This window comes from Seriola lalandi, unplaced genomic scaffold (assembly GCF_002814215.2).
Source record: "Seriola lalandi dorsalis isolate HSWRI2012SDOR001 ecotype SW California unplaced genomic scaffold, Sedor1 jcf7180002054563, whole genome shotgun sequence".
Classification (NCBI taxonomy): Eukaryota; Metazoa; Chordata; class Actinopteri; order Carangiformes; family Carangidae; genus Seriola; species Seriola lalandi.
The window spans coordinates 586,168-599,462 of NW_019525116.1; the positions used below are offsets into that span (position 1 = coordinate 586,168).

A 13,295-nucleotide genomic window follows, 5' to 3' on the forward strand; every position below is an offset into this window, starting at 1 on the left:
GTACGTGTCTCCGGGACCACAGTGCTACAGCGACACACACAAATACACGCACAGACTCACAAGGTGAAAAAACACAAGCCACGCTGTCGCAGCTGGTTATTGACTATGCAGTGCTCCTCAGCTTTGTAGTGTGTTTCAGTGCATTGTTGTAGTTTCATGGGCTGCAACTTTACCGTTTTGTCGACTTTACAGTCCAGAACCACAACTTTAAATGAATGTTAATGTAGCTCTGTGTCTGATGAATATGAAAATAGCCAATGCTGACACGTTCACCCTTGAACTTCATAAGGTCAATATTTGTCAATGTTGAGATACAACTTGTTCTACTGCCCAAAACAAACTAATAATAATAAAATTAATGCAGCTTTCATTTTGAGTAGTTTTACCTTTACACATATCTTAAATTTGATTTAGGACCAGATATTATTGAAGTGGACACAAATAAAATTCACATTTTAGAGCTTGGTATAAACAAACTGTACTACATACTGTAAATATAATTGATCATCTTTGAGGCTGTATTTCTTTGTGTTGTTGGATCATTTTTATGGTCCTTGTTGTATTTTGGCTGTGCTGTACAAGATGTTTGACATAAGCACACTGAATGATGCTACTAAGGAATTCAGCAACCATGACAAAATCCTCTTTGGGATAATAAAAACGACTAAAGTCAAGAAAGGGAAAGAGCTGATATTTATCGTAAGTGAAAGGCCCCTTTAAGACTTTCTGACACACTGGTCTTGCTCTGTCTCACCTGTGTCTGGCCAGACTACAGGGGTGCAGATGATGTGGGCATGATGCCAGTACTGCAGTGTTTTCTATCTGTTTGTCTCTCTGTCTCTACTCTCCCACTCCCTCTTTATATCTACTGTCTTTCAATTTCTAAATTGATATGCAGTTGTGTATTATACATTGTAGTGTTTACATATTTAGCTCATATCCTCCTGTGTCTATTTCTTTCTAACTGTATATAATACCTCAGGATGCAGTAATCATTGAGATTTATGATTATGTTACATGTGATTGATGAGAATTTCCTATCAACAACTGGGTTGTGTACTTTGTATGCAGACATGATTAGGCAGTAATTAAAGTTTGGGAAAGTGTCCTCAGACTTTTGGACCCAACTGTATATACCTGGATCTGCCCATGAAACAGTTTTTGTTTCCCATCCATAGCTTTTCTCCTAATGAGAAAAGCTCAAAAGCAGTGCGATTTTGTGCTATTTTGGCACAAGATCAAACTCATAAGTGCTGATCTTAAATTGCTGCAAAGGCAGCAGCTTCGACAGGGGTGGATATTTATTTATGTGCCAGCTGGTTATGGATTAACACATTCAAAAACACACTGACTACAAGTCAATACCATCGCAGCAAAGTAACATGAGTCTAACCTGACTCTCAGTTGTCCACATACAGTACATCTGCTGTTGCAAGCAATGGTATTAATTATTTAAGGAATTAATAACATTGTTAAGCATTTACTTATGAGCAAAGCCAGCTGGCAGGTCACCAGTATGTGCTCTAGACATAATTTATCAGAACAGACTTATTGTAACTGTCAATTTCTCTGAACTGTTGCTGCATTATTTCTCCATCTCCTTTGCACAAAGGCACTGCCACTGATCGGAGTTGAACACTGCTGATATATAGATAATATTTTCTTTCCAACAAACCATCATTTGTGAAACTATGTTTAAACTAATGTAGTATTTTGGAAGCTGATGCCACTTTCTTTGTGGTGAAGCTACTATATTTTCACTACCTTTGAAACTGAAAAAATAAATCTTTATTTTTAGCCACCCTGAGGTCAGCAAGAAGGGTCTTCAGTTCCCAACTTTCTGGACCTGGCGACTGCCTTTGACACATTCAACCAACAAATCCTCTTGTCCACACTATCTGAAATCTACATCTCTGGTCCAGCACTACTCTGGTTTGAGCCCTACCTCACAGGGTTAACAAACCTTTCCACTGGAGTACCACAGGGATCTGTGCTTATGCCTTCTGTTAGCAATAGACCTCACCTCCCTTCATCCTGTTATACACTAGCATGGTTTGTCTAACCGCTGCTATGCTGATGACACCCAACTTTATCCCGTCATTTGTGGCAGACAACTCTAGATCTCAGCCTGCCTCAAAATGAATGAGAAAGTGCCATCTTTAGCTCAGTCTCTATAAGTCTGAACTCTGAAACTCTGAAAGTGTACAAGAAACCTGGGCATTAGGATTGATGATGAACTTTTACAGAGCATTTAGCATCTGTCGATTGGTAATGCCGCCTTGCATGATGTGACGTGATAAAGATGCGGTTTTATCTGACTGAATATGCAGCCAACTCTTTGTGCAGGTGCTTGCCATCTCTTGCCTTGATTACTGTAATGCCTTTCTGGCAGGGCTGGCAGAACGCCCAAAACTTTTGCAAGTGGCTCAAAGTGCTGCATCACGTCTGGTCCTCAACCAGCCAATGACAGCTCATGGCACCCCAGCCTATCTGTATATGAAAAATAACTATGGGAAGTCTTGGTCTAAACTCTTCTATTGTTTGGTTCAGATTTGAATCAAGATTTTGGATTCCTTCTCTCATCAAAAGTCACTTGAAGACCCATCTTATGAGAGTATATTCACCTCGTATGCTCTTTCTCTCTGTCGCTCTCTCTTGATTCTCTGAGTCTTTCTCAAAATTTGTAATTTGCCGGGCTCTTATAGGTTGCTTCATGCACCTGCAAGCCTTGTGTCAGGTGGAAAGTGAGTGTTGAGGTAATTATTCTTGGAGGCTTCTCTGTGATCTACTGTAGCTCCAATTGTGCCTCATTTATACATCTGTTTGAATAACAGCATCTCCCAAATGAATAGACACAGAAACTCACACTCAAGTGCTCTTAAAGGGAGGAAGTTTCAACAGTGTATGGAAGTGAACTGCTGTATTGTTAGCTTCGAATGAAACACTTGCTTTGTGTATTTATTCAGCTAGTGTTAAAGGAAAACACAAATCAAATAGGAAACACAGAGGAGTCTATCAGTGTCCAGTGTCAGTGATGCATTTGCTGTGATACATCATATTTGCAGGACGGATGGTCTGTGGGAGTATTGGCTGTAGAGCCTCGCGGGGACAAATCACTTAAAACAATTTGTGGCAGAGTAACACTTTGCTGCCCCCGAGGGAGAGGCATTTCAGCCTGGTAAAGCCTGATTTATTTTCAGAGCCTCAGTATGATTGCTTAATGCAGTTACCATGGTTACCACTTCGTGTGCTCAGGCTGCAGTGATGTGCATTGGAATTTCTCTATCTACCTAACCCCAGCGTTTGATTTTTTTGTGCCTTTTCGTCTCTGCGGCAGAGACGGTTGTTCTGCAAAGGCTTTTCAATTTGTGTTGAAATGAGAACATGTCCGTGTGTCTGTGGCCGACATGAGCGGGAATGATGGTCCATCTGTTTCTTCCATCTGATTTGAAATATTCATACCTCCGTCTCAGCTGGACTCATCTTCATTTTGATACAAAATAATCTGCTTTAAACTGTAGGATATGCTGAAAGATAAGGAATTATGTGAATTTTGTAATCGGAAATCAGGGTAAAAGCAAGTGTACAGATCATAGAGAAGCATGGACTTAGATGCACAAGTGGGTTCTCCTGTTTTACGCCTCACCTGAGTGAGATCAAACTAAACCATTTTGCTTTTTGTGTGGGTTTTAGACTATTCCAAAAATATTATTGCCAATCTGTCCATCTCTTACCATCTGGTGATCACGGCGCTCATAAAGCTTACCAGCCATATTACATCTTTGCTTTAACACTTCCTTTGGTAACACTGAAAGGTTGCCTGTATCTATTCTTAACAAGCTTTGGGATAAAACATCTGATACAGTGATTCATTTTTCTGTTTCCCTGAAGCTTTTCACTGCCTGTCTGGCAAGCTGCAGATGCTAAATGCAGCTTTACAATTCACCAGAAGTTTTCCTCAATGTAAAGTGAAAAATTTCCACACACAGTGACGCGCCTTTTCACATAATGATTTTCACTTTACTAATTATAGATTCTAGGTGAAATACTGATGAGTCATCTCTCTTGATAGCCCGATCTTAGGTTGAATTATATACAGAGGAGGAAGTGACATTAATGATACTCCATTACATTTAAAAGTCCTGCATTCACTTACAGAAAAGTTCTCAGTAAAATTAGTTTGTGAATACTAATGCTCTTTGGTGGAAATGTTAACGACTCATAGATGATAAGGGGCCCTGAGGAGAAGGGGTCACAAACCAAACCACTAGTTTTATCTATAATAAGAGTTGGAATGACAGATGTGCAATTGCTGTTTTTAATAGTTGCATAATGTTTCTACCACCTTGTTTGTCTGTATAATCCTTTAAAGGGAAACTCTGGCAGTTTTACGCAGCACAGCTGTTACAGGTTGTTCTATAAAGTTATCTGTGGCTCCTGTGGTAGCTGTGTGAAGCCCTATGAATGTATTCAAGTGCTGAGTAACTGTGGGTTGTGTCTGTAGATAACAAGTTTGAAAATGTAAAAAAACACCTGTGCGTGGAGTTTGAAAGAAGTTAGCTTGCCAGACCTCAGTAGCGTGCTGCTCACCTCTGTTTGAGACTAGTGGCTTGAGGCTACATTAGCTGCTGTCGGCGGTTGAGTTGCATTGTGGGTGATGTAGGTGGCAGGTTTTTGGCAAGAAATAACATTGTGTGGAATAGAAAAGATAGTGTATCTGGTTGTGCTGCATTGATTATCCTCTAACACTGTGAGTGGGACAGTGTTGGAGGAGTGCAATGTTAAACTCATGGCATACACTTTTAATGAATGTATTTACTTCAGAAATCATCTAACTTAACACAATTAAAAAGCAAAACATAATGGACGTGTCGTAATTTCAAGCACTTTAATTTTAACTCAGATTTCAGACATGTTTCTGAATATTAATTTGACACTATTTTCAATGACTGTCAATGTTCAGTCCACAGAGCTCAGAAGTTCAACTAATATTTGGGGGCTTTTATTAAAAGTGGGTTTTGGTTGTAATTTAGTATTACTTTTTCCTTCTGATATGATGTTTGACAAGCTCAGAATTCATGTTTAGTGATCATTTTGGCAATAAATTCATGCTGAAACATAAAGAAAATAATCTCTACCAGAATCTGTCAGTCATTTTCAGTATCTTGTAAACATCGTTCTTCTCCTCCACCCTTCCTCCTCTTCTTCTATCTCTCTCTTCGCAGACCATGCAAGCGGCGCGATGCCCAACAGATGAGCTGTCGCTGACTAATTGTGCCGTGGTGAGCGAGAAGGATCTACAGTCAGGACAGTGAGTAGTCATTATCGCCCATCCATTGTTGGGTTTGTCAATAACGGCGAATAAACGAGGGCATCTCTCATTTTCTCATCTATTCAAACACCCATCTATCCACCCACCTGATTAGCCATCATTTATCCAGAAGGTCACAGTCAATAAAGGCTTTCAGCATGTGATTATTTTGCTTTGCATTGTAATAATGATAATTAAAGCTGTAGGAATATGCTGTAAAAAATAAAAAAAACAGATAGGCAATGACAGAATATGAAAACATTAAATGTCTATTGCAGAAAAAAGAATGCAGACCATGTAAAGTAGTATAAAATGGGTTTGATATAATGAAAATCTCAAGGATGATAACGTAAATCAGTGTGTGGGAAGTCTTTCGCCTGTCATATGTTTACTGTAAACCAGGGGTTGTTATCCATATGGGTCAAACAGACACTTTAAAAAGCAAAATCCTTACTGTGGATATCCATGTTATCACACCTAATCAGTAACTATGTACTTCCCACTTTCGACTTACCACATTCAGCAATAAACAAATGCAGCACAATCTGATGTATTGGCATCACCTTGTACTGAAGATTCAGACAGTTATTGCTGTCATGTGGGTGGACTGACAAGGAATATGCTTTTGTGCAGCTTTTGTAATAATTTTTAATCTCAGTGATTAAGTGGGAAGTTACACATACCATTATTTTCTTAGTTTCTGGAGTCAGTTAGTCTCTGTGAAATAAAATCTTCTCCAGTGGGTTTTGAGGCATGATAAACATTCAGACACTTCAGATCTCATTGTGTGTCATTGTATGGATTATGATGCACATACGAGGGTCGCACCAACATTAGCTGCTGTCATTTTAAAAATAAGATGAACTATAGATTATCCAAGACAAACACGACCACATACTATATACCTGCTTTAAAGTAGCAGCAAACTGACAGGTCTCAAAATAAATGGGTAACCTCAGTTTACTGACATGGCAACTGCAGCCTTGTTTTAATCATTCAGTGCCACTAAACAGGGTGTTGGTCTTGCAGTGTTGCCAATAGTTTTTTTTTTTTTAGGTTGAACACTATTGCTGATTATTGCAAATTAAAATTCATCTTATTAAATAAATTCAGCACTTTGTAGTATGCTGGCAGTCCACTGACCTAAAGAAGCTTCTATAGTAGATTACCTACAAGGAAACATGAATCTTTTAAAATGAAGGCGTTAGTAAATATTCAACATATGCAATGTTGTAAAATAATTTCATATACTATTCCTCAGCATCAACATCAGAGGAGCTAAATAAATAAATAAAAATCTCTCTCTACTAAACTCATAAACTCTTTTGATGAGTGTTGATGAGTGTGGCTCACACGAAGAAGGTGGGCGGTGGTATCTTAGTAACCATCAGACATTAACCGATTACAAGTCATCAGTAATGTATCTATGAAATTGGCCAGTTAAACTGTGCTCCAAGGACTCTGTCACTTTATCCTCACCTGCTTAGTGTGACAGTAAAAATATCAGTGGTGTATTTGACTGGAGGAATTAAACCGGCACTAATCAATATTTTTTAATCAGCACTGGAAAAAATGTCATGTAATGAGAGGGGATGACAAACCCACTAAGAATTGTGACCCACCTGTGATTCCTTTAGCTCTGTGGACGTTTGTAGTCTTTTTTTGGCCTGCCTTGGTTTTTCAGCAGGTAGCTGCCTACACACCAGCAAACAGCAGTCAGCAACTGGCTGCTAAAGCTAGCAAAACGGAGCCTGAACATTGACGAGAAACATGGTTCCAGATGAATTGTCTTGTAAACGCAACAATGGCCAGAGCTCTTGTCAAACAGCATCGCCACCACCCACTCCTGGCAAGAAACCACGTAGGGCGGCAGAGAAAACTTTCATCTAAACCCCTTCAGATAAAAGTAAAAGTTGAGGTCAAAGCACTAAGTAGTTTGGATAATCAGGGTCCAACTGTTTCCTCTCTCTGCAGACATGTGACTGTGAAGACGACACCCAACCACAAGTTTGTGTTTACAGTCAAGACCCACCACACTGTGGCACCTGGAACCATCGCCTTCAGCCTGCCACAGGTATACACACACACACACACACACACACTCACACACACACTCTCACATTGTTAATTAATTACCAGTTCTCAATGCTCAGTCTTTGCTAATATTTCTCTCCCTTATCTCTGTTATAGAGGAAATGGGCCGGTCTCTCCATCGGCCAGGAGGTGGAAGGTAGGATATCCTTTATTTGACGGCTGAATCCGATAGTATACGAAACAGAAAATCAAAGCTCTGTTGCTGTGATTGATCGTTCATTAAACCATGCCCCCTTAGTTATTCTAGATAGATACGTCAAGCCTTCAGACTCATATGTAGTTTACAGTTTACAATGATAACAGTGAAAGATTTACTACCAGAAATTCTTAGTTATTTTGAAACAGTGGATGCTTTGTTTCATTTCTGCAGGGCAGCCATTGATTTTGTGAGCCGATCAGCTGTAGCTAGCTAGTTGATTAAGCTAATATTAGCTCCATGAGCTGGTTGAAAACACTCCACTGTTCTCTCTTTTTATTAATATATAGAAAAGATATTAAAACAAGGACTCTGTACATTAGTCATAAATGTACTTGATGGCGGCATACATGATATTGTAAAAGACTAATAAAGCTGCATGTCTCAGGTAATAACTTAGCTGTTGATCCATGAAGAAGACATGGAAATAATAGCTGTTTGTGTGGTTGGTTGGTAATATATATATATATTGTATATATATAATCTGTAATTCCACAATCTAATGTAGTTAATTACATACGGGCTTTGTCTTATTTCTGAAATAATCAATAACTACTGAAAGATTGTTAGCCAGACATGCTAATGAACGCAGCTTAAGCAAATAAAAGTACTTTTATCAGTTTTGCTCTTACTAATGCTGCCCTACTGTGTTGCCACTTCGGCATGTGAGAGGCTTTACATGGGTCGTCATGATTGCAACAGGAAGCTATGACTGGACAGTGGCTGGACAAATCAATAACTGTTTGTGTTTGAATGCTGCCTCCTGCTGGAGCAAACATTACTTTTTCCACATTACAATCAGAGCATTATCACTTTCTGTTTATCAAGTAGCTGTTTCCATCGAAAGACTGAATTCTAAACTGTTCAAGTCTAGGCTTAGATGTTGCATTTATGCTCTGATATGTTTTGTGCAGTCGCTTCTTCTTCTCCTTTTGTTAAAAAACACAACAAAGCTTGAAATTCTGGGTGTTGTAGGAGATAAACTTGCCTCCGTCTGTCCCCTCAGTGTCCAACTACAACTTCGACAAGTCCAAGCAGTGCATTGGCGCCATGACAATCGAAATTGACTTCCTGCAAAAGAAGAGTACCGACTCCTCTCCCTATGACTCAGACAGGATGGCCGCTGAATTCATCCAGCAGTTCAACAACCAGGCCTTCTCTGTCACCCAGCAGGTTTATATGCACACGCCTCAAAATAACCAAGCTCACAGACACAGATACACACACATACATTTGGCTTTGTTCGTTGGTCGCTGATGTTGCTTTGCAGGATTTTTTGACCTTGCTCTTGCTTCTCTGACTTTCAGCTCGTGTTTACTTTCTGCGACAAGCTGTTTGGCTTGGTGGTGAAGGATATTGAGGCTATGGACGCCAGCATCCTCAAGGGAGAGCCAGCTTCTGGAAAGAAACAGCAGAAGGTACATGACCTCTATACTGAGCCAACTATATCACTGCTCTCAAGCCTTTGTCAGATTTGAGTTTTGCTGAAGTGGCTCAGGGTTATTAACCTCAGTCTGCTCAGACTGTGACTCTATCTCTTTTTTAAATGTCACAAAATGGAAATCTTTGTGCCAGGCTGTAGTCAGGCTGTTACTGATCGCTTTCACCTTTGATTGGATTGTCTCTTTGATTCAGTTCTGCCACCAGTGGGATTTCATTGATTGTTCTGGACACACACATTCACACACATAATTGAGCTCTAATTAATAAATAACAGAGTCAGATTCAAGTTTAATTGCTTTGACGAAATGGCGCAGGCTGGTATTGATCAATAAATCAGGACAAAGGTATTTGACATATTACAGTGGCGCATTGTTAAATGATGTATCGTATGTATATCATACACTACTGCTGTTTAATGGTGTGAATAATTAATTTCACATTTGAATATTATCTTGATCCTTATACAGCACGTCCACACATCTACCAACTATAGGTACATACAAGTGCAAAAGTGCAAACATGAAGGGAATGCACTCGAAATCCATAAATACAACAAGTGCTACAACAAACATTCAGTATTTGTATCTCTCAATGCAAATATTACGAGTACAAATACTGAGAGAAATACACTTGAAATGAGACAATGCAACACAAACTAAAACACACACAAAAGTCAAACTACAAACTTTAAGAGAGATTTGCTCCTAATCCTGAAACGTTGATGATAACAAAACACATATATACGGGTGAAAGTATACATGTTAAGAGAAATGGAGAGAAAGCAAATACCACAACACACAAGCTCCTAGATACACTAGATAATGAAAAGGCAACGAGATGAAGTGATAAACAAAAGATCCACAAGGTCAGAGCTGTCATCACCACATTATCATACGTGTATTATTAACACGATATCGTTATTTCATTTTTTAAAAATGTGACGTTTATGATCAACACCTGTACATCGCATCACCCTTATTCTGTTTTTCTGTCTCAGTATTTGTGCTTTTGCTCTTGTGTATATTTTACATTAATATTCTAAATGAGAGTCCTCACCCAGCTGATGTTTTAATCAGGAGATGGAGTGAGATGTTTCTACCTCATCGGAACATCTAAGGAAAAGATGCGTTCATGTGTTTGACTAACACATGAATATCAGTATCGGTTTGATATTATTATTGTTAGCTTGAGGTAAATAGAGGAAGCTAATGAAGAGAGTGTAATTATGCCACTTTCCTGAATGGACTGACTGTGACTCTGTTTTCTCTGACAGATCGACAATGGGCTGATGGTGGGCAACAGCCAGGTGATTTTTGAGAAGGCAGAGAGTTCTTCCCTCACACTTGTCGGTATGTTCCTTCTTTCTCCCCACAGGAAGCTGATGTTTCCCAACACTTTACTGAGTCCAGCTCCAGGCTAAGAGCAGGGAAATGAGTCATTAAATCGCAGGGCAAATATAGTCAGAATCGCTTTTAGCATTATTTTGTAAATGTAACATGGATGGTTTAAAAAGCTGGATTTCATGTTGCACAACCATTAAACTCATGTAACGGTCCTTCGTCTATTTGCTCCACAAGATGGCAGTAAGAGGACATCACAGTTTTCTCTTACAAATACATGTTTTCTGAATCTCCCTGTCTGAGCAGCAAAGACTGAACTGTTGACCAAACTTGGTTTTTAATTGATTACTGACTTGCATCTTATACTGTATATCTAAATCAACACATCCTATAAACATGGTTTACCTGCAGAGCCTTTTACAGATATCTTACTCTTTTCCCTTGTGTAGTCACTGGCTTTAAAATTTATTTCCGAGATGTGCAGGTTAAGCTGTTCCCCTCTGTGTTTTCACAGGTAAGGCAAAGACCAAGGAGGCTCGACAGACAATCATCAACCCGGACTGGAACTTTGAGAAGATGGGAATCGGAGGTCTGGACAAGGAATTCTCTGACATTTTCCGCAGAGCCTTTGCTTCCCGAGTCTTCCCTCCGGATATTGTGGAGCAGATGGGTGAGAAACCTGTTCTCTATCTTCACTCCCTTTTTGTCATGTTTTATATTTTATCATGCAAAATTACATAGGGTCCTACATAGGGTCATCCTCTATGTCCACCATCCTTTAATTAGATGATTGTGAGAGAATTTGTCTCTATTTTTAAATGTATTTATGAGATTTAAGATCTGTCCTCTGTAGACATGTATTCAATGCAGGTACTTTCACTTAAATGTCCCATATTGTAACAACAGGTCGGTGAGCCAATCAGAAGAGAAGCTCAGAGCCTCCTCTCCTCTGATTGGCTCACCGACCTGTTGTTACTAGAGCTCCAGAGAGAAGCCTGAGAGCGGAGATGTAAAACTACATTGAGATGGTTTTTGGTTGTTAAAACTTCTTATGGGTCAAGACTTCAAATAAAACACAGGAGAAAACCTTTAAATGTTTAAAGTTAATTACAGCAAGAAATGTATTTTATAGATCAGACATTATTTGGATTGCAATGTTATTCCCTGCAGTAGCAAAATCTAATATGCAGTAAAACCATGGAGGAAACACACAGACACACACACATGCACACACACACACACACACACACACAGAAACAATAACATACAGTTTTTCATTGGTTTTATGATTCATTTTATTAATCCAGCTTCTTCTCCCTCTGGCTCTGAGCAAATAAAACTATTTTATAACATTGATTTATCTTTTTTTTCCCACTGTCTTTTCCTCTCTTCTCCTCCCTCATCCCTGCTCTGTCCTCTGACTTCTTCCTTTATTTCTTCCATCCCTCCTTCCTGATTCTTCTTCCATCTTTGACCTTCCATTTTTTTTCCTTCTTCCTCTCTTCCTCTTCCCTCCCGGGTTTCTTTGTTCCAGGGTGTAAGCACGTGAAGGGCATCCTGCTGTTTGGACCTCCGGGCTGTGGTAAAACACTGATGGCCCGACAGATCGGGAAGATGCTCAACGCCCGTGAGCCGAAGGTCGTAAATGGGCCAGAGATCCTCAACAAGTATGTGGGAGAGTCTGAGGCCAACATCCGCAAACTGTTCGCCGACGCAGAGGACGAGCAGAAGAGGGTGAGAAAAGCTCAGCGGACGTTTTCTATATGTTTGATTTAAAAACCACAAAGCTGAATTGATTGTTTTAAAACTCGACCTGTCTCCAGCTGGGAGCCAACAGCGGCCTCCACATCATCATCTTTGATGAGCTGGATGCCATCTGCAAGCAGAGAGGCACGGGAGCCAGCAGCACGGGCGTGCACGACACCGTGGTCAACCAGCTTCTGTCTAAGATTGACGGCGTGGAGCAGCTCAACAACATCCTGGTCATCGGTGAGTAGCGTCAGAGAAACTGGAGAAACTTGTTTGATGAAGCAGAGCATCCATTTTATTTTATTTTTCAATAATTGTAGTGGAAAATGCCTTTCGTCTCCAAAAAGTGCAATACTGATTTTGGCTAATTAAGATTAATATTGAGATATACACATGAACATTTTCAACATAATTTATTTGTACATATGTGATATCTTACTCCTTTAAGCTCAGTTTCTTCCTGTCCTTCTCTCTCTTTCTCTCCAGGTATGACCAACAGACCTGACCTGATAGACGACGCCCTGATGAGACCTGGCAGGTTTGAGGTCAAGATGGAAATTAGTAAGTGTTAAGAAAAAAACTCTTTCTTTGTTCAGCTCCCTCTTTGTTTCTCAGCTTCAGGCTCCATAATTAAAGCTCTCTTACAGAATATAGAACTGTCTGTCATATTTATATTTATATACTGAAATACATCTTCTTTGTTGAGAGCATCACTCCAGTAAAGCAGCACAGTGTTGTCTTGTGAATAGAGACAAAAACCTCTTTCCATCTTTTCCCTTTCCTTCCATCCGTCACTTCCGCATCCTCTAACCTCCAGGTCTGCCTGACGAGAAGGGCCGAGTCCAGATCCTGACCATCCACACCAACAAGATGCGAAACTTCAATCTTCTGGCCGGTGACGTCAACATCAAGGAACTGGCAGCTGAGACCAAGAATTACAGCGGTGCAGAGCTGGAGGGGCTGGTCAGGGCCGCTCAGTCCACCGCCATGAACCGCCACATCAAGGTCACTTGGCATTGCCAAACACACAGAGCTTTGCATTAGGATCAGGGTGGTTACATCACCCAAAGCATGCTGGGAACTAGGGTGGTAAAAATTTCAAGAACATATTAAATTCATTAGAGAAAGCAAAAATAATAGAAAAATAAATAGTAATAGTTGA

The 13,295-nt window shown here is 39.9% G+C and overlaps 1 protein-coding gene across 3 annotated transcripts in view; it reads left to right on the top strand.

Moving 5' to 3' along the window:
* Positions 1-13,295, top strand: part of nsfa (N-ethylmaleimide-sensitive factor a) — a 37,579-nt gene that overhangs the window by 17,416 nt on the left and 6,868 nt on the right. For all 3 annotated transcript variants that reach the window (XM_023416381.2, XM_023416382.2, XM_023416383.2), the window contains 11 exons: positions 5,226-5,311; positions 7,286-7,385; positions 7,502-7,541; positions 8,608-8,774; positions 8,909-9,019; positions 10,318-10,393; positions 10,899-11,054; positions 11,919-12,118; positions 12,208-12,373; positions 12,620-12,694; positions 12,951-13,138. In XM_023416381.2, the coding sequence (XP_023272149.1) occupies positions 5,226-5,311; positions 7,286-7,385; positions 7,502-7,541; positions 8,608-8,774; positions 8,909-9,019; positions 10,318-10,393; positions 10,899-11,054; positions 11,919-12,118; positions 12,208-12,373; positions 12,620-12,694; positions 12,951-13,138 (1,365 nt within the window). The remainder of the gene's footprint in view (positions 1-5,225; positions 5,312-7,285; positions 7,386-7,501; positions 7,542-8,607; positions 8,775-8,908; positions 9,020-10,317; positions 10,394-10,898; positions 11,055-11,918; positions 12,119-12,207; positions 12,374-12,619; positions 12,695-12,950; positions 13,139-13,295) is intronic.